At 32.4% G+C, this 21,913-nt stretch overlaps 1 protein-coding gene across 2 annotated transcripts in view; it reads left to right on the top strand.

Moving 5' to 3' along the window:
* LOC132739752 (protein naked cuticle homolog 2-like) overlaps nucleotides 1-21,620 on the top strand; it is a 70,031-nt gene extending 48,411 nt beyond the window's left edge. For both annotated transcript variants that reach the window (XM_060727538.1, XM_060727539.1), the window contains 3 exons: nucleotides 17,299-17,400; nucleotides 19,355-19,809; nucleotides 20,548-21,620. In XM_060727538.1, the coding sequence (XP_060583521.1) occupies nucleotides 17,299-17,400; nucleotides 19,355-19,809; nucleotides 20,548-21,382 (1,392 nt within the window). In that variant the 3' untranslated portion in view covers nucleotides 21,383-21,620. The remainder of the gene's footprint in view (nucleotides 1-17,298; nucleotides 17,401-19,354; nucleotides 19,810-20,547) is intronic.
* Nucleotides 21,621-21,913: the final 293 nt, after the last annotated feature.

Raw genomic sequence — 21,913 nt, 5'->3', positions numbered from 1 at the left:
TAATTGCAGGACTGGTAGATTTAGTCAAGGTTACTTCACTTTCTTTTCCTTGACACCATTTACAAGGTTATAAATGCAACAGGACTGTCCGAGAATCTTAAAATATGTCAAATTACACTAATTGTTGATGATCCCCATGGCATGTTATTATTTGTTCATTTCCTAATTACATGTATATAGTAAGGACATGCTTCCTTGGTAAAAGTGCCATCAGGTTGCATCATTGGTATCCATTGGTACTATATTATATAAATAACACATGGGTTTGTGGGTAACAGTAAAAATATCATCCCTCGTAAAAATACTGTTACCCTCGGCTACGCCTCGGGTAACAGTATTTTCCTCGGGATGATATTTTTACTGTTACCCACAAACCCATGTGTTATTTATTTTATTACCCCCGAACAAAAATACTGTGATGATCTCAAATTGTCAACAAAATCTAACTGTAACAAAAACAAACCAAGAGTAACAATAACTTATTTTAAACTGTCCTTACCTTTTAAGTTTTAGTGTACTTTAGGCCTACTTGAGAAGTTCTCTTTTTCTTTTATTCTTTCAGCAAATGATGACATCTACAAATCATAAACATACAATAAGCTAGGTTTTATTAGATAACAAAACACTAACCCATTTATAAGGTTATGATCTGTGAAATCGGATCCTTCTGCATCCAGAATATCATGAATATTCTTCGCATGGTTTTTGACAAAGTGCATTTAGTAAATAACGAAGATATCCTACTGATGTCTGTCCACCAACTCTATCTGTAACGTTTCACTAGTTAAAATTGTTAAATTATCCTTTGTTGCATGCTTTAGTTGTCTGCATATTCCAGTTTGACACAAAATTATTTACATTACAATTACTTCCGTTGAAAATGGATGTTTCCTGTTGACTATTTAACAAAAAGATATTTAATACGCGAAAGGGACTCTAGGGTGCAAAGAACTAAATGTATCAGAGTAATGGCTACTTCGGCGATGCCGTATCGTCAAAAATAAGAATGAATCGAGAAAAAGATGGCGGTCATTTTATTTCATTTTATTTAGAAAATAGACCACGTGACCAAATTTTATACTGTTAAAAAATACTGTTACCTATGTAACAGTACAAAATTCGTAGTCACGTGGTACACTTGCATTAACAGTAAGAATAACTCCCAGAGGCCTATGGGAAATTAGCATTACCAAAAAAGTGAGGGGTAATAAAATGAATTGTTCTCACAGGGCAATTGTAGGTATAAAGGTGACTCGGGCAAGAACAAATTAGGGTGTATGACAGTAACATTATGTTAATGTAGTGACATAAATTCAAACCTCATAACTAAATACAAATAATTATACAAAATGATTTGAATGAATATTGGGACATATATACTGTATATTGTATTTTGCAGATAAAAAAAACAAAACAAATAACATCAGTTACATTTGTTTAATGTATTTCAAACAAAAAAAGATGGAAAAAAACAACAACACACCTTTGTTTTAGCTAGGAAAGATACAGCAAACATTCTCTTTAATTGTGGCAACATATTTTAAAATATACATGTATATAAAGGGTGTCAATATTTGATGTTTCCTTAGCTTTACACTGTAATCAGCAAGATGTCATTGTCAGTATTTGGTACAGTTTCTCGACTTGTAAGTTTCTAATTAATATGACATTCCTCTATCACCACTGAAGCGTTGGGGTCTGAATAATACTGGTGCAGTCTGAGAAGGTTGCTTGATTTCAGTACTTTGATTCAAAAATGGAAATGGACTGTTCCAATTTACACTGGGATTTTTTTAGGTAGGGGGAGGAGGGTTAATTAGGTTGCTCCAACACAGTATAGGTCATATGGGGCAACTTTCCAGCTTTACTGGGGAAGAAAGACCTTACACACCCTTCCATGCATTATTTCATGCACCTAAAGTTATAGAACCGCTTACATTATATTTATAAGCTAGCTGGATAGCTTCTAGTTAAATGTAAGAATTCAGAGTCACTATTAGAATTAGGATCCACAATGGTGTGGGGCAAGTGGTTTGAAGTCATTGACCTTAACCACTCAGCCACGGGTGCCCCTTGTGGAATTGTTTTGAGTTACAAAGATTTAATCGGGTACAGTAAAACAAGCATTAAGTATCTTACTGCCTGTCCTATCACTGAGAATCATCAACAAGTGTGTCTGACATTGATGATCAATCCTCTATTACATTGTATAAACACTTATGAAATTAATATGCTAAGCAGGTCTTGAGGCTAAATTCTTCACGTTATTAATTGCGGATGAGGAAAAAAATGTGCAAGTTTCTGCCATCCTGTTTTACCAGCCTATGAATTATGGATGTACAAACACTTCCAGCTAGAATAAATTTTTTTTCTTGAATCTACAGAGAAATTTCAGGAACAAGTCGGTGTCTGAAGTTCTACTTTAATCCCATTTGCGATCAAATACAAGTGGTGGCGTAAAAAAGAATTCTTAACTACGAATACTTGTTTTGCTAATTATTTTCCGTTGGTTACACTTTGATGGGTAACATTTCATCTTTTAACCTGTTACAATCATTACGCTATTGAGCTGTAGTCATGTAGAAGAGGGTAACGAGATTTTCAGTATAGGTAACGTATCTGAATACATCGGTGTTTACATCATTAAGGGAGAAATGTTCAGGATGAATTCTTTCTCTTGGCTTTGATACCCGTTGTACGTTTTATGTTTTTCCCTGTCATGTTTGTTCGTTTATACATTTATGCACGTGAATATGGACGTGGAGGAACATGTTAAAAGCTCATTAGATATTGTAATAAGCCGTTCATTTGGAATGAAATATTAAAACGTTCCAATGAAAGGCAAATTCAGTGGCGAAGAAAAAGGAAAGAAACAAAAAATTTTATAAAAATAGAAAAACAGTTTTCTTTTAAATTTCCCTAAAAATAAATTGGGGTTTTGTCCTGATTTAAAATATGGACAAGTCCATTTTAAATGTTGAGTGTGATAAGACAAGCAAGAGACTAATTCCAGTTTAACTGGACTAAAGAACTGTCACTGATGCCCCTCTGTAAACAAACTGTAAAAGATAACTGGAATTTTAAGCATTTTCTCCTTCCATACTTCAACCTTACTGTCACAATGAATGAAAGGTATCAGAGAGGTAACTAGGTGGAGTGATAGAGAGAGAAATATTATAAAGAATAAAGATTTTTGACCAGTTATATGGCCTTGTTTGGAAATAAAACCCCAGCTGCAAGGCGAGGATAACTGGTCATATAACATGTCTGGAATATTTATGAGGTATTTATAATACAGTGAAAAAAGTGAGATTTCTTTATAAATTGAGAGCAGCGGTCATGATTATCCAATGAAAAGCAATGTTACAAACATTCAGTAGCGTGCATTATTATAAATATCAAATATATATTTATATATATATATACATAGAGAGGGAGAGAGAGAGAGATACTGTTGCTTCCAGCAATTCTCTCAAATCTCTCAAGTTATGAGATCTTACACCTGCTAGGGCAATAACTGACAGCAAAAACAAACAAACAACAGTTACTGATTAAGAAACAAAGCAAAATGAACAATCCTAGAGATGTTAGAATATTCTAAGGATGGAATAATCTTTGATGTTTTTATCAGCTTTTTGACATGTATATTCAACTTGATTGGGTGTTAAGCAATTTTTTCGCAATTTGGTATTTCGAAATCCTTGACTTCTTTCTTACTCATCATGATATCTGCAGCAAAGGTTGGTGGTACTGGTAACTTATAATTTGGAATGGAAAAAAAGGAAAAATTTTCATTAAGAAAGAGGTTATCATTTTCAAGGCCAGCAAAATTTTGATTGTGACTTTCTTGTCTGTTTTTAGCTAAAGCATTTCTCAACATAATAGTCTGTATGATATGTAAATAATAAATTCTCAAGAATTTCCATTTGTCTGTACATGGTTTGGGACTTAGTAACCAGGGCAATGGGGACAATTGATTTTGCGCACCTGATACTGTGATATAACCTAATTGTGAATATTTTACTGAAAGCAAGATTATAAATTTTTTTAAATTAATTCAGTCAAAAGTCTCAATTTATAACTAAATGTTTATGGGAACAAGTGAGAGAAAAAAATATGTTTAGTATTATGTACTGATTCTCACTGGTGTATTAAATTGTTTTGATTTATACAACAACAATGACAAAATCATTATACATTGTTTTACTATTGGCTGTGATGTTTAAAACATGAAATGTAATTGTAATAACAAGTTTGGTAACTGAACTGTTCAGTTAAGGATTTATTTTTAAAAAACAAATTTAAACATTTCTTGGTTTCGAAGTTTGTATTATTCTGTATTGTTCGTTTGCCATTATTCAAGTTGATTTTTATGACAGAGTCTTATTTGGTTGCTGTATTTGCTCAACAATTTGACCAAATTTTGTCACAATTTGTCGCTTTTGTGCAATTTGTCTTTTTTTGTCCAATATTGTGTTACAATGATTTGGCAGGAAGAGAAATGTTACAGTAGCTTTAGATTAATAATATTGATTCCGTTAATGACCTGATTAGAATCACCAGTTGTAACAGCTGATCTACGATGATAACGTAACATTTTATTTGCTTAACGTAGAGTGATAACAATATAAGAAATCTGTGCGACAGATTAAAGCCTAATTGATTACAATACACACTAACGTAATATATAATGCATATAATTTACCCTTTCTGGGAATATTCTCTGAAAGAACCGTTAACGCTAAATTATTATCTTTAAGATCAATACGACTCCCTTTGTTACAGCTATGAGGTGATAATTGACTGTTAATGAACCCCTATTCAAACATGAAGATGGTTATTATCTTATCTTGAAAAATCTTGAAATGTACTTTTATGCTTTACAAAGTATGGCACAGACATTTTTGAATTCTTGTAATTTTTTCCTATTTATTTTTTCAAACACCGAGCTAGTTGCGCTACCTAATTTGAATACTAACTTAATAATGGAATATTTTCTGAAATTATGAACAAAGAACAGTGATCCTTGGCTCGATAAAACAATCTTCAGTAATAATTTATCTCTAACTAAAAGGGGAAACTTAAATGACAGGTTTTTCTGTATTAAGTATATTAAGGTGGTTTTTTGTGACAGGTCTGACTGTAACCTTTTCAGTAATACAATCCGGCAGTCTTAGAGATGTTCGTGACAGTATGCTAATCTTATAGATTTAGAACGAATTGTTCATATGTTCATTAGAGCCTCACAGATAGTATCTGTCTGGTGGCAGATCTCTAATGGCTGCAAGAGACAGTGATTTCAGACACTTTTGAGGGAATGTAGAGGTTATAGACTTGTGCGGAAATTGCAAAAGTAATGAGTTGTGTAAATTGTCACAAGTTTGTTGATGATCATAATTTGACTGCCTGTGGTATATCGGCAGTCACAGAGATGTCAACATTTTATGGCCTGTTCCATTTGTTAATATGATATTGCATGCAAATTGTTATGCCTTAACAGTTTCAAGTTTGTATTATCTGTATTGACAACTTGTTCACAGACTGTTGCATAACCCTTGCCGTATTAGTCCAGCAGGCCATTCAAACTTAAAGGGATTCTAATATAAAAATGTGAAAATTGGGCTATAAACATTATAGCGAGCTCGAAGAGCAGGCCCTCCGAAGTACTGATATGACACTTTGCAACTTTTCGAATTTAAAGATAAGTCTAAAAACTGAGGAATTCTGACTGAAAACAGATGTGTAGACTGGTCGACAGCGCACTTCTATGGGAACCATAATTGCAGGACAGGGAACCAGAATAAACGGAAGCAGTGAATAAAATACCGAATGACAATTTTGAAATGGAAAATGTAAAATAAAAATGAATGATTATTGGCGTCCGCGCCGAAGCGCGGCGCCCTTATGGAATGAAATCAGATTTTGTGAATGGGCGACAGCAACTTCTCGAGCCTTTTATTATGACCACATAATGAAAGCCGATCATTCCGATCGGTATGAGGGTGCTTGATTAAAAAAAATGTCTCGATATGTACAATGAATAGCGAACTGGAGAATTTCGCAATGCATGAAATAACCTTTTCCGTCTCTTCGTTGTTTTATTTATCATTTTGTAGTACACAGTGGGTTATTATGGTATGTTAAAATAGAATAATAAGTTGATGATCTAAACATTTCGAAAATCTATTTATAGAGGGATGTACTGCTATCGGTAATTCCCGGTCTCTCCCGGTCTATTTTGACCGGGATTTACTAGTAACCGGCGAATAGTATCACACGTTTATTGTCCGGTCTCTCACGTACGGTTTTGGAGTAGATGTTTGATATCGTTACAGAACAGAACAAATATTTTACAGATAAATAAGTTTTTTTCCAAAATGAATGTTTGTCACTTAGTTTGGTTACAATAATTAATAAACACAGATGAACTCATTATTATACATAACATACAATTCGAAAAAACCCAACAACAACAACAACAATAGCATGTTTCATTTTATCTTTATGAGATAAAAACAATAAATATGTGCAATACTTGAGCAAAAGGTACATTTTTACGGTATTAATATGACACTATCAACTTTGAAACATTTTATTTAATTTGTTATTCGTGTTTAGTAAAGATGCCGAGGAATTATTCAAAGTTACAAATTAGATTTTATGAATTATTCAATTGATTGATAATTTAAAAAATGATAAAGAAAAATACAAATGTACATGTACATTGTTTAAGAATAAATAATATTATATATTGAAAGATAAAGAATAATTTACTGACTTTTTCCGGTTAAGTTTTGATTTATAAGCGTCGGTCAATATGACAATTGAATTCTTAAAATTTATTTTACAATTTTGATAAAAAAAGAGTAGTAAACGTAAAAACTCAGTATTAAAATAGCACATAAAACACAAAAAAGAGAGGAAAGCAATATTCATAAAATCTGTATTTTTTATATTAAAATAGATATTACAATTATTGTATAATAAACAATTATGCTCAACATGATCAACATGGTAATATAACCAGTGTCATATTTTTACTAAGTGTGAACAGATACCTTAATAGGGGGTCTTCGCTATTAATAGCGATAACATGATTAGAGACAATTCCACAAGGTGTTGATCATGCGTTACACATATGAATTATAAATGATGGTATACATGTATACCCGTTGCTATTAACAATCACGGTCATAAAGAAATAACAAGTAATATTCTAATCTCTAGCATGCCAATCAAAGTTCATAATGAACAATGTCTTTCGTCCGTTCATTCTGGTAAAAACAAATTAACCATTGAAAAGTTTATAAGAATATCTTGTCATCATATGTCTACTAGTTCATTTTCACTTTCTGCATTTCTTGCTTGGACGCCCTTTGATGCTTGGCATCAATGCTTTTCTTGTTTTTTACTATTTCACAGTAAAAGTAAATCGAGCTTGCTTTGAGGCTTTGCCCTTTTCATATAAAAACCTGGTTAAATATGGAAGTCTGCATGTCATATATTTTAAGATGTGCTGGTTTGTAGGTTGTTCCTTCAGCAATAGCAGACTGAAGTTATAAAGATTTCTAACTTGTTAGAATTTAGTTCCATTGAATGATTCAGAATGCATTTTTAGTCTTAATCTGTTTTTGCATCATGATATACTGTGGGAATTGATTTCTTTTAAGTGCTTTACAAATTGTACAAAATATTTGCATATTTTTGAAATATTAAGAGAGTTCATTTTCACTGGTGCCAGTGTCTTGTATTATGTTACTCATGAATATCATATTTGCCTAAATTTTGTGTTTATTTCCGAGAGATTTTCACATTTCGCATAAATCACTTACTTTAGGGTTTGTTTCCCTGACAATGATAATTTGATTTACTGTCAAATGTTGGGAGCTGATTGTTTGCTTGCAGCCACTATTCCCAGTATGTGATCAATAGTACTCTTCAGTGGATTTGGAGAGGAGGGGAAAAAATGGTTCTGCTTGATTCATGTTCCCAAATATGGTCTGCTTGATTTATTATTTCAGTGAATAATGTTCCTGGAAAGCACAATGTCTTGTTGTCATGAGAATTATATGAGTTTTATAGGCAGCAAATATATAATTAAATCCCAATAAGTAATGTTGCCACTTAGAGAGCAGTCAGATATACAAAACATTACAGAACAATCAAATATGATAGCTAACACTTTGAAAGGGATTATTTAGTTCCAAAAATGCTATTATAATAAATAAATACCTTTCAGGGATAAAAGCTGAACCTGCCATTACTTAAGTTCTAGTGAATTTGAAAGTATTTTGTAGAGAAGACAATTTTAATATGTATAATAACTTTTATGACAACTTATTTAACATTTAGTGCTGTTTCCTTCTTGTGATCAGCATCAAACATGTTCTATGTCTATTATTAAAACATTATAAACACAGGTTTGCCTTTCTTGGAAGGAAAATTCTTGTTCATTTCTGTGGCTTAAATGTGACATTAAGTAGACATAATATCTTGAGAAGAATTTAATAGAGCTTGATGGGAGATAGGGAGCATCAATTTAAAGATTGCTAAGGCATCCAGTTCTTGAATTTGTGTCCATTGTTGAACATTATAAGGTTCCTCTATAGAAAACAGTAATGTTTCAGTCCTCAGATCTGGGCAGATCACTGTAACAGGCTCTTTTAGTCACACAATCAGCAGTAAGCTTCAAATAAGTGATTAGCTGCAAGTGGAAGCGACGTTTATTACTTATGTAATTTCATTGTACTTGGAAAATCTAAGCATAGAGTGATACAGTATTGTATTTTCTTTTTTTAGATCAGTTTAATGTCTGTTGAGTTATTGCCCTTAAAATGATAGAAAACACATATAAAATGTCATTTCAGATCTACTATTAGAAAATGTTTGTAATTTTTTAGCAGATATTTTGGCAAAATTTTTACCATCATTACAGAGACTCTGTGTGTATTTTTATTGAATTGTGTATTGATTCCGGCAGGGCATTTTTCACAGGTTGGGGAAGCGGTCTTGCCCTTAATTTGGGGGGAAAGTTGTATGGTATATTTGCAAAAAGGGAAAAAAATCTTGATGTAAATTCAATTTCGGGGGAAAACTGCATGATTTTAAAGAATTTTTCATTGGGGAAGCCCTCGCTATAGAAGAGAAGAAAAGGCCTGTCAGGAGTTATTCCCCCTGATCTGATGGAAAACATAATGTATCCCAATGTATCAAGATACTGAGAAGCTGTTTAAATGAGATGTTTTGTCTAGATCCTAAATGTTTAAATTATTCAGTGATGAATATAATGCATTCTTTTTTTTGTTCCTGATGTTTTATTCATTTGAAATTGAGCTTTTGGTGGTGGTAAACTATTTCCAGTTTGCAATTTGGAAAACTAGAAACTATTTTGTCAATAAAAAAACAATTGTTTTGCACTAACAGCCCTTGAAATGCCTGGCATGCATTTCTGTAAGCATGTTGTGCAAGCGGCACAAAGAAAAACACATTTTTTGATAACAACTAAAAGCCCTATAAATACTTCTACTTATTGCAACTGCAATGCTAATGATAGGAAAGTCCCTATGAAGAAATGAAACAGCGGAAAAATTCAAAGTGGATGATTAATATCTTTTATAAACATATCTTGCATTTTAATATGTCTCAGATGAAATGTTGCATAATATTTGGCACTAGTTTAAACCTCTCTGTCAAGTTTGATACAAGCCAGGTACCGTTCACTCTTACGCAATACATCGTTTTTCGCAAAATGTTAGTAATAACGCAGAAAATAAAATAGCGAGGGGTGGTTAATTATCAGATCTAAGAAATATTGATAATAACTTCGCAATGGTAATAATAGATAAATATTTCTTAAAAGGCCTATTTTAACTGATATTACTTTTATAAAGAGTTGTTTGAAAGAGCTGCAATACCAAATTTTATTTTGAAGGGATTAATTTTTGAAAAATTTAAAAATCTATGACAAACTTGTGCGACACCAGTACTGGTTATGATTAGTTTAAAAATTGTTCAAACAGCTAGATTACAAGCAATGAGGCTAAAGTAAATATATAAATGTACTAAGGTGCCTGTAATACCAAAGGTTAAAATGTATGATATTTTACATATTAATGGTATTTTACATATTAGTGGTATTTTAGGTGACTGACTTGTATAAAGCGGTGCAATAAAGTTTTATATTATTTCTTGTTAGTAATTTTTGGTTGACATTTGTATCTAATTGATCTTAAAAGGTTACACGGAAGGTATGAAAATGAAGTTATTTCATAACTGCTTTTGTTGTGAGTTGCAGTTGCGTGGCTGAGTTAGAAAAATCATTAATAAATTCCGCATGTTAATGATTAATTACAATCTGCATATTTTGTCTGCTTACTCAATTTTATCGCAAGCAATAAAACGGGACAAATTAGTAACAACTGCAATGCTGAGTAATTATTCTACTTTATCTATTAAATAAATTGTATAGTTAAAGGGAAGTTAATTCCTTGAAGGTGTGAGCGTTTTGCAGCTCCTTGATTTCTACTGCAGGCTGCAGACATGTTGTTTTATGATGGATTAAGAGTAAGAAAAGTGCTTTCAGAATTAGCATTAACATTAATGTGTTTGTTTGTAGAGAAGATCATGTAAATTGTCAGAAAGGTTTTAAGGATAAGTACAAAATTATGTCCTTTATGGCTGTACTGATTAGCATCAAACAACTTTTAATGTTACAAATTCAGAACATTCAAATTTATTTTGCCCATCTTCTTTTTACATATTATTCATTCCATTTTTCCTTCATCAAAGATTATGCATTAATTGTACTTCTGTGTGTGGAAATTGAAATTCACCTTTATACCTTTTTTTGTCATAGATTATTCTATATATCATTCTCTTGTCAAAGATTATTCATTCTGACCATTTTCTTCAATAGATTGTTCATTTAACACTGCCCTTGTCAAAGATTATTCATTTTAACCATTTTCTTTAATAGATTATTAATTTTTCACTTCCCTTGTCAAAGATTATTCATTTTTACCATTTACTTCAATAGATTATTCATTTATCACTTCCCTTGTCAAAGATTATTTGTTTTAACCATTTTCTTTAATAGATTATTAATTTTTCACTTCCCTTGTCAAAGATTATTCATTTTTACCATTTATTTCAATAGATTATTCATTTATCACTTCCCTTTTCAAAGATTATTCGTTTTAACCATTTTCTTTAATAGATTATTAATTTTTCACTTCCCTTGTCAAAGATTATTCATTTTTACCATTTACTTCAATAGATTATTCATTTATCACTTCCCTCGTCAAAGATTATTAAATTTGTCCATGTACTTTCATAGATTTTTATTTTATCTTTCTAAAATTTATAAAAGATAATCTACTTTTTGCTTAAAGGGAAAGACAAGGTTAGAATAGAAACTTGATTTCAGAAAAAGAATACTATAAATAATAAAACTGCAAATTTTCTGCCGCCAAATAATAATATTAAACGAATGATATCAAAATTTAAATCGCTAAATCACCGATTTCTACAAATCAGTAAGCGCGGCCATGTTTGTGTATTGACCGTATAAAAACAGGTGCGCGTGATGTCATTTCCCCACATCTTTAGATTCATGATAAATCTAGTTGAATCGTAAGGAAATATTAATATAATAAAGTATTGACCAGACAATTTAATTTCACAGGAGGTGTAGAGGAGATTTTTTTATGGTTCAAAATATGCAACAATATCAAAAAAAAAAAATAATAATGAATAAAGAAACGTACGGCTAGCCAAAAGTTCTAGCCGTACGTGAGCCAGGACGCACTGTATTGTCTAGCCCATCTAGTCTAGCCGTACAGCACTTTTCAAAATTATATGGAAGTCGAACGTTATAAAATTGTTGATTTTCATGCTTATCATTTGTTGTTTTATTTGTATGAATTATTAAATCATTTTTGTTAATTTTAAGCACATGGATCGAATAAAAAAATGATCGGAGTGGAATAAATAAATAAAAAGAACATCGAATGAAAAAAAAAAATGGTGAAATGCAAAAATAATTATATAATTTTCAAAACAGTAGATACATATCGAACATTATAAAAGCACAGTCAATCAATTTAATTAGCCTTAATTAAAACCTATCCAGGGACTGACAATAGAATTTTAGAATGCCTTTCACGGAACATGCAAACTTTCCTTGATGGACAAACTTCTATACAGTCCGTCGGTAATTGTCGCAATTTATCAAGAGCCTAACAACAATCATTTTCAGTGTTTGTTGTTGTTTTTTTTTTCGTATTAAAGGTGTGTCGAAAATTAAAATTAATGAAACAAAAAAGGATTATTATCAAAATTTTGTTAACTATTTCAATTGGTGTAAATGCAAGCCAAGGCTATTTTTTTCTCGACATCTTGCGATGACAAAGATCGATATATATATATAGCGATCAAGGCGATTAATCTCTAAAAAAGTTAACATCCGAAGACAATTAATGCTGTTTCTTGGTTAAAATTTCTGCTTAAAGTCATAATATAACATATGCATTTTCAACTTCCAAAAATTTTGAAAAAGTGCCGTACGGCTAGCCAATATACAGTGTGTCCTTGCTAGTCGTACGTGACTCACGTACAGCTAAAACTTTTGGCTAGCCGTACGGGCCCGTACGCTAGCCACTTCCATTATAAAAACCCTACTAAAACGTGTTCTTAATAGTACATATAATTAAATTTTGCAGTTTGATTCTGACTTTCAAATTTAAAGGTGTGAACATATGTTATAATTGATGTACGCATTTCAAAAATATAAGCAACTCTTTTGAAAAGTAAATTGTTAACATGTCTACATGTCAACGTATGATGCTGGGCATCGTTATCGTAGCCTAATATTCACTGCAGGCAAATCATTTTTATTGGCTGCTCAAAAATCTAATTTGAATAATTTATTCACACAATTGCTGGTTCTTACTACTTATGTCTAATACTGCGCATTGTCCATTTTAATTGTTCCTAATTTGCACCAAATGTTCCTGTCACACTGTGTACTGACGATTTTTATTGCTCCTTGTATGCCTCTGTGCCGACAGACCTTTTGATCATGCACAATGTTGCCCTGATTGGTTAATCACCCTTGTCAAATATTCCAATGACGAAATAGACATCTATTTTTTTTACGCTTCATCAGTGAACTGAATGACCTTAGGGGGAATTAGGTTCCACACCTGTCAGTAAATTACAGCACATCATAAAATAGCAACACATTTTTTTCAGTTATCAATAATCATTTTCAATATTATGTAGATTTATGATTTTTTGTTTTATTGGATTAAATTTACGGTAGTAGAAATGCGTATCTGTTGGGGAAAGGAATTTGGTAAGTAGATAACGTGGAAAAAAGCTTTAGGGAACTGGATAAACCCGAGAATATGCGTAATTGTAGGGGAATGGGCAACCTGTTGCTGTTGGTACCAGTTTTGACTGGGTGCCTAAATAACCTAACGGACAGTTTTGTTTTCATACGATATTAGTCTGGCTGCCGATTTTCCTGCGCCATTCTCATTTTTAGTGTCAATGGCGGAAAATCGCGTCCTCAGCATATTGGATTTAGTTGATATTTAACTTTAAAAAAGATACATGACCGGTGATGTCCCCTATTTGGACAGCTTGTCTAGCGAAAATTAAGTACAAAATAAAAGGATATATCGTCAATTTGAAGAAGTTTTTCATAGTACCAAAATTGAATTTATTGTTTATCTTTGAAAATTAAGCAGTCATTGCTTAAATCATGTGGTGGGATCATCAGCAAGCTTGAATATCGGACAAATGATAATTAATGTCGCGGCGTCTTCAATTAATTAATTAAAGCAATTCAGTTCCATATGATGTTTTCATAAATAATATATAATGTACGCAATAAAATTAATAAGTTCTTCATTAAGATATATTTCAGTTGTACCAGCGTGTACACCTATACCGGAAGTGGGTATAACACGCCACAATCTCAGTCTCGTCTGTCTCGCGAGAATGACAGAACGCCAAAATGGCGGCGCCCATAAACTTATTTCTCAAGTAAAAAATAGTGTCTTAAAACCCGAATTTCTCTCTCATAGGGTTGATGTCAATAGGAAAACTGTCATGGTTCCTCTTTTTAAATGATGAATATTTATATTAGACAGACATCAATCCATCCATTCCTATTCCTTTAATTTGTGAATAAAGAAAAAGAGAAAACCTATGTGTTTTTGGAGAAGGAAAACTGGAAGCACATATTTTTTCTTGAGGTTGAAATAGCAAACAAACTAAAATAATATGAGAAGATATTGAATGTATGCTTTGATAAGATGAAAGAGTAAAACATTCACTATATTTCCCTCCTGTTATCTTAAGTTAGAGGTTAGAAATGTATTCCTGAAAAACAAAAAATGTACCAATAAAACTTGTATTAAATTGAACCTAAGATTCACTGAAATGCTAGTTTATTTTAATGTCTTGCCTTCACCACCCATATATTGATAAAGCTTCAGAAACTACCACCAGTTATAGGGCTGGTAGTTCCCTACAGAAACTTTCACATGTTAAAGGGCTGGTTGTTCCGTACAGAAACTACCACCTGAGTTTTAGGGCTGGTTATTCCTCTATAGAAACTGCCACCAGTTATAGGGCTGTTTCATGTCTATAAAAACTGCCACCAGTTATAGGGCTGGTTCATGTCTATAAAAACTGCCACCAGTTATAGGGCTGGTTCATGTCTATAAAAACTGCCACCAGTTACAGGGCTGGTTCATGCCTTATTATGGAATCTGCCACCAGTTATAGGGATGGTTTATCCCTATAGAAACTAGCACCAGCTATAGGCCTGGTGCATCCCTATAGAAACTACCACTGCCACAAGCAATAGGGCTGGTAAAAATCTGTAGAAACTGCCACAAGTTAAAGGGCTGGTTGACATCTTGGAACTGATTAATATCTATTGTAACTGCCAACATTTATAGGCCTTGTACACCCTTATAGAAAGTGCTTCCAGCTATATGGCTGGTTCATCACTATAGAAATATATAAATCCAGAGTTTTTCTATAAAGTTTGACTATACCAATAGTCTGAAAACTTTTGATCGCTTTTATAATATTGATGATTCTTGATATTGAAATCTCTTCATTTATTGTATCATAAAAGCTTATGTGAGTCTAGGAATCTGAATGGGCATGATGTGATACCAGAGTGTATTGTGATGAATCATTTTAAGGGTTTTAAAATTGGGTTTAAACATACTTTAACATATCAATTATTGTAAATAAGAATTTTTTTATGTACATTTTGTTTTTGTGATTTAAAATATCAATTTATCTGAAGGCCTGTATGTTTGGAGATTTGTTTTATCAAGGGAAAAAAAGACTTCTAATGTTCTATGATAACTATTATTGTTGACTATTATAAAGAAAAGGTAAAAACAAATTTTACTGTGATATAACTGAAAATGTATGAATCATTTCATAAGTTTTTATGGTTGTTTTTTGTGTGGTTTATCTGTTCTATTTTGTTTTAAATGATAAGTTAAAATCTTTGTAATCTACTGCATTATTTTATATCTTACGCTCCATTTCAATATAGATACTGCATTATCGAAGAAAAGAGTTTTTTTTCCAATTTTTAATTTCTTTTGAATGTAAATGACTTAATAAAATAATTTTGAGAAATTATTTTCTGAAAGGTTTTGCAGACATTTAGGGCTAAAGATATTTGTATTAAAATGTTTAAAATCTAATCTAGTTCTTTTTTTTTAGGTTTTTTTTTCTTCATCTATAGATTTTAAAAAAAAGTTCAAAAGTTATTTTCTCTTTGATGGAAGCTGTAAAAAACTGATAATCAAAGGAAAAAATTCAGATATTTCTGTGAGTAACTAAAATATGTGAAGAAAAAAGTAGGTGGAATAAATTGACTGACAGATTTTCAAGTGATCTTTACCTAGTACACCTATAGATATTCATATTTTAGTCACAATCCACAGAATGCTGATAAGCGGTTAGGCTTGATCATCAAAGAGAAACTTGGCTGGTTCATTTATATAAATCGTTGTTTGATGTACTGTAAAGTTGGCATATTTTGGTGGCAAAATCTCCAGTAAAATATTTTACCATTGCTTTAAAGATATTCCAGTCAAGGCCAAAGGTATTTAGACTATTTGGTTAATGTCCCACTTTAAAGAAGGCTACCGTTGGGGTTGGGGGGGGATTTTTTTTATTGGCATGAGTCAGTGTTCTTAAGGAAGTGAATAAATTTTAAATGTTGTCAGTTACAACTAACTAAACCACATGAAAGCAAATTTTAAAAAAAAATATATTAATAAATTTCTTAATTGAAAAAAAAAAAATATTGTTAAAGTGGAAATAAAGGAAATAAAGTAAAAAACCAGCTGTTTTATTGAAATGGGTTTCAGCTTTAAGGGGGGGGAATATAAATTGTCATATTTTGTTACACCTGTACTGGTTTCAGAAGTACAATATTTTGTCTTTAGTTCCTTGAACAATTATATTTAAATCGTGTTTTGTACAGAAACCAATTTGTGCAGAGAAAAAAAGGGGGCAAAAACTTGAGATTAATCTTTGAAAACTTTACATTAATCACTGAGAGGATGAGAAAAATGAATGAAGAAGAATGTTAGAATGTTAATTGATACTGTGATATGTGAGCGGGTTGGCAGCTTTCATCAGTTCAGCAGATTTTGGCGTCTCCTGGTTATGATTATCTCCCTTGTTTTGATCATTTTTCTGTCATAGTATCAGTTGTAAAACCCTTACGATGAAAAGGTCCTCTTATAGCTTGTGGAATACTTCAGTGTATAAGAATATTATAGGATATTATCTCCCTTGTATGATGTAACCTTCTTGTCAGATTTATAAGTAGATAACTTGCATTTTCATCTTGTATTATATTATTATAGGCCAACATTTTTTTGTAGGACTATTAAATTTTGTTTGGTAATAGCAAATAGTTAAGTAGAGAATTTTTACAGAAGTTGTATGAATAGCCTTGAAATAATGTTGGTTTCTCAAACAGAAAATATCACACATCATATGTGCAAGGAGAATGGTAAAAAAATGCTTTGAAATGTAACAGGAGGACATTATGTTATAAAGGTTGTAGATCAGATTTAAGTTAATAGCAAAAATTTTGACGACTTGATAAAAGTCACCCATTTTCATATGTAAGGGGGAGAATCTGTTATAATGTATAAAATGATGCTAGACATTGTTAAGTCCCTTGAATTTGAAAAATAAAGAACCAGTATACCTGACCTGTATTATGTTGTATATTTTCAGGAATTTGAATGTGGTGTGCACTTTGGAGGAGGAGAGAATTCTAAACAAGAGTGGTCCTTTACTCTGTATGATTTTGATGGGCATGGTAAAATAACAAAAGAGGTAATAATAATCATCAATTGAAAAAAAAATATAAAAAAAATTATTAATTTTTACTGTTTTAGGGAATGGAGGGGTCACCTGAAATTCTTTAAGTTAATGGCTTTCCCAAATTTCAAATTACTTACCTCTGTAGGCTCAAATCCATTGGTTGGAAGCTTTTCAGCTAATTTACGAAAGTGGATGGTTCTACTATAGTGCCTCCTTGTGCCAGAAATAATGCAATGCATGGAGGCGTAATGAAACCTTTCGCCACCCTGTTAAAACTTAAAATATGTCACCATTTGACCTCTGAAACCTAATCCAGAAAATCAAAACAAATCATACGTTTTAGATAAGAAGTGATGTATAACTGTTTACTGTTGACCTCAAATGTAGTGAATGTCAGTTCTAAGAAAGTAAAACTCAACCAAAAAAATAAAAAAATTAAACAGTGTGTGGTATAAAACTGTTCAATGTTGAGTGGTAATAACTACCTAAAGGTATTACAAATGGAGAAGTGTGTGTGTTGGGGGGGGGGGGGGGGGGGGGGGGGGGGGGGGGGGGGGGGGGGGGGGGGGGGGGAATATTGCTGGCTCTAAAAGTACAACTGATTTCCATTAAGATATATTAATAAGAATGTGTATAAAGATATCAAAAAAGCCAGAAAAATAAGAAATTAATGATAATATTAATTTTATGGCGTTTCTTTTTTCAGATTTATAGCTAGTAAAGCTTTGGGTTTTTCTTGTTGGCATGACGCATATCTCTATAAAGTTTGTTTACGTACTTCTCCGAGATAACACAATCTTAATTGATTGCTGCAAAAACAAGAAGCAAACTGATTAATTTTGTTGTTTTTGTACAATTGTATGTAAAGGACCTACTTTGATGAATGGATAAAAAAATTACGAATCTGTTAATCAGTATTTAACTGTTATTACGAAATTTCACGTTAAGTGATAAAATAAACAAAAAAAAACCAAGCACTGCATGAACTTTTAATTTTTCTAGATTTAAAAGGCTGGGTGTTTTAGGAGTCTTTTTTCTGCCTGAATTGTACCAAGTATTAACCGGTTATAAAATAAACACTTTGTCATACAAAGTACGTAATTTGTCTGCTAGTGAAACAGTGTGTATTATTTCATTTCACTTATTCCGGTCTGATACTAGAATTTGTTTATATCAGCTTCATACCTTTAGTAAGGATATATTTTTAAACAAGTGAAATTTATTTGTTCGTATGCAGACACTCTCAGAGAATTGTAGTATGCCACCAACATCGTCAGACTTCTTCCCATTTTCAAAACACGTACCTGGAGAAAAAAGATTGGACAAATCATTGTTAGGATATACTATATTACGAGGCTGTCTATTTTCCGTTAATTCATTTGTTGGGGGTCCTCAATAGCTGAGGTGGGGTAAGATTGCTGGCTACAAATCACTAAACCCCTCACTTATTTTGGTTCAAACCCTTTAGGGACTTCAGAATTTGTTTCATGTGAGGAAACTATCCAGCTAGCTTACAGAAATTTTATGGGTCTTCTTGGGTGCCTCCTCATACCTGAAATAATGTGTAAAGCGGCACCTAAAGTCTTACTCTACCAGTAAAGCTGGAAAATTGCCATATGACCTTTGGTTGCGACATAAAATCTAACAAAAACATTTTCATTTGTTTGACCATAGTAGAGGATTTGTTGTGGTGCATTATATTCTGAAAGACATTGATTTGATTTATATTTTATATACATGTATCAAAATGTAGGAGAATTTCTGGTCACAGACTGACAGCTGACTACATTTATTTAAACCCTTCTTAATTTTGAATAAATTTATTTCATTTTCCTTATTTGATTGATTGATAATGAAAATTTTGATTATTTTTTGGAAAAATAAAAAAAAATGAAAATAAAATAAAATTGTTAAAGATTATTTTTCTAAGTTTGAGATTAGTTAAAAATCAACCTTTTTTTTACAGGATCTTGTTGGACTATTGAAGGCATTATATGATGCCATCGGATCTTCAATAAAGATTCCAAATAATGGCACAAAGACATTAAAACTCCGCCTGAGTGTCGGTCAGGAATCGTCACAGGAACTCGTTCCTGGTGAAATTGCTTGTAACGCAGTTGCAGGCACTGAAAAAGACACTGAGGAAAAGGATTCGAAAAATACTCCAAAGAAAAAAGACAATTCTAAGCATAAAGACAATATTAAACAAAAAGACTCTCCGAGGTCAAAGGTTAAGGACATTTCACGGTTGAACAACCTTGTAGGTGTCGGAAGTCAGAGTATGCCAGCAAAGTGTAATAATAACGACGCACAAGCGTTGTCACAGAGTACAGCAAAGTCAAGACTGACGACACAACGTCATAAAGAACTGGCAAGTCTGGTGAAGGAGAACATGGAGCGCAATCATATTAAACCTCTTCGGTAATAAATTGGTTATTTTTTCCCCAAGTCTAATTATTAGTAACAAATGTATTCTGGTGGCAATCTTGAAATTCTCAATTATAATTTTTAAAAGATACTGAAATTGACTCTCAATATATGTTTCCACTTGCCATGCTCTTCGTTAACAGCTAAGACCTATCATTACTGCCTTATGCTTTGGTAAGGTTTTATCAAATAGAGGAGCTTAGGCTAGGGGGTTAAAGTGTTGGCCTGTCAACCTAGGAATCGTCAGTTTGAGTCCTACTGCTGACACAGATATGATTCCTCATATGACACCAGTGGAAGTAGACTTGGGTGTAGTTTAGAAAAGCTACAAGCTTTCAACACAATTGAGCTAAAACAAATAATTAGTTAGAAATTAAAGTTAATCATTATTTTCTTCAAAATATTTGCTTTGTTCAAAGTATTATATTCTAAGTTCAGAATTCAGGGTCTTATTTGATGTTCTTCTAATGCTTATAAATGGTGTATGTCAGGTTCTAAGTGTAGATTATGTACTTATGTTTACATATACCTAGCTTTAAACTGATCCTAATCAATAAACCTAATATATACCATTGACACCAAGATGGACAGGTTTCCTGAAATGTAAAGTAACATTAAATTTCTCAAACAACAGTTACATTTGTTTGAGTTTTAAAGTAATGATTAAAATATATTAAATGATGAAATATTTTTTTGATTTTCAGTGAAATTTAAAGTTTTTGTCTATTGCAGACGGCATCACAGTGATTGCCATGGGTGTGTACAGGAACATAAACACCAGAAAAGACGCCTGAAACCCTCGCGCACAACTAATTCAGCTAAAGATAATAACATTAAACAGAGGCAAGTAAAGTCTCTAGCTTCTGCTGCTGCTGCTGCAACTCAAAATAACATGGTAGCAGACGACACCCCAAAGGAAAGTCAGGACCGCAGAAACTATTATCTTGATTTAGCAGGTGTCGAAAATAACACTTCTAAATTTCAGGACACGCCAACTTCAGCATTAGCTTCAGGAAAAAATTCAGAATTAAACAACTCACGTGTGAATACCTCAAAATATCAGCCAGTTAAATCCAGTTCAGCATTATTTGGGGGGCGTTTTTGTGCTCCGAGACATTTTCGTTCAAGGTCACATGAAATGGCAGACAAAAAGTGTGATAGTGTGAAAATTCAATCAGAACAATGTCAGGCAGGCACTGAACAATCGGTTTCTACCAAACCAGACCATTTAAGGTCAAGGTCATTTGATCCTCAGGACTCGAGTGTTAGTAACATACGAGCTATGAAAGGAAATCCTCATTTATTATTGTCAAGTCAGAAGCAATCGAAATTTCGGCCGGTTAGTCTACCACCGCACATACCGGAAACAGTATCCCCGCATTACCATCGGCGACACCGGCATCGGGAAAAGGACCATGACATGGCTATGCAACAAGTTGCGGAATGGATCGAAAGGGAGCACACGTTGGACTTTGACGGTGAAAAGGTCATAGTTCAAAGACACGAGCATCACCATGTACATGAACACCATCATCATCATCACTATCATCATTACTACGAGGCATGATGTTGAAAGTTTGGTGCTAAATTGTTTTGCCCATGAAACAGAAATCTAAGTTTATTGCAATAGTTATAAATTGATAGGTCAGATTGATACGAATTTTGTAGAATTTGATCCTGAATGAAGTTTTATAATTGAAGTTTTCTTTTGAATTAGTAGTTGTAAAGAAAATCTGTGTATTACACTATAAGGGCTGATATTTCTTTTCATAAAGGAACTTGGTTGTAAACGTTGAGGGTAGATATTGTTTTTTTAAAACGTAAGTTTTGCTTAGTCTATTAATTGTTTCTGGAATACTTACATCTCTGCATCAAATTATGACAATTTTATACATATGCATTGGATATAAAGGATGATAAAGTAGTTTTTAGATCATTTTTGAATTAAGCTTAAATTGTCATTACTTTGTTAAAATTTCTATTAATCATAATGGACAGATTGATTCATACTGGGACAAAACTACACCTATGACAAAACTAACATGTTGAATAATTAAAGGCAGGAAAAATTCATTATTAAAATTGAGTGATTTTAGGG

Source organism: Ruditapes philippinarum, unplaced genomic scaffold (assembly GCF_026571515.1).
Source record: "Ruditapes philippinarum isolate M1 unplaced genomic scaffold, ASM2657151v2 ctg2395_1_1_1_1, whole genome shotgun sequence".
Lineage (NCBI taxonomy): Eukaryota > Metazoa > Mollusca > Bivalvia > Venerida > Veneridae > Ruditapes > Ruditapes philippinarum.
Note: the sequence above shows the minus strand (reverse complement) of the source record. Positions and strands in the feature narration are given on the sequence as shown.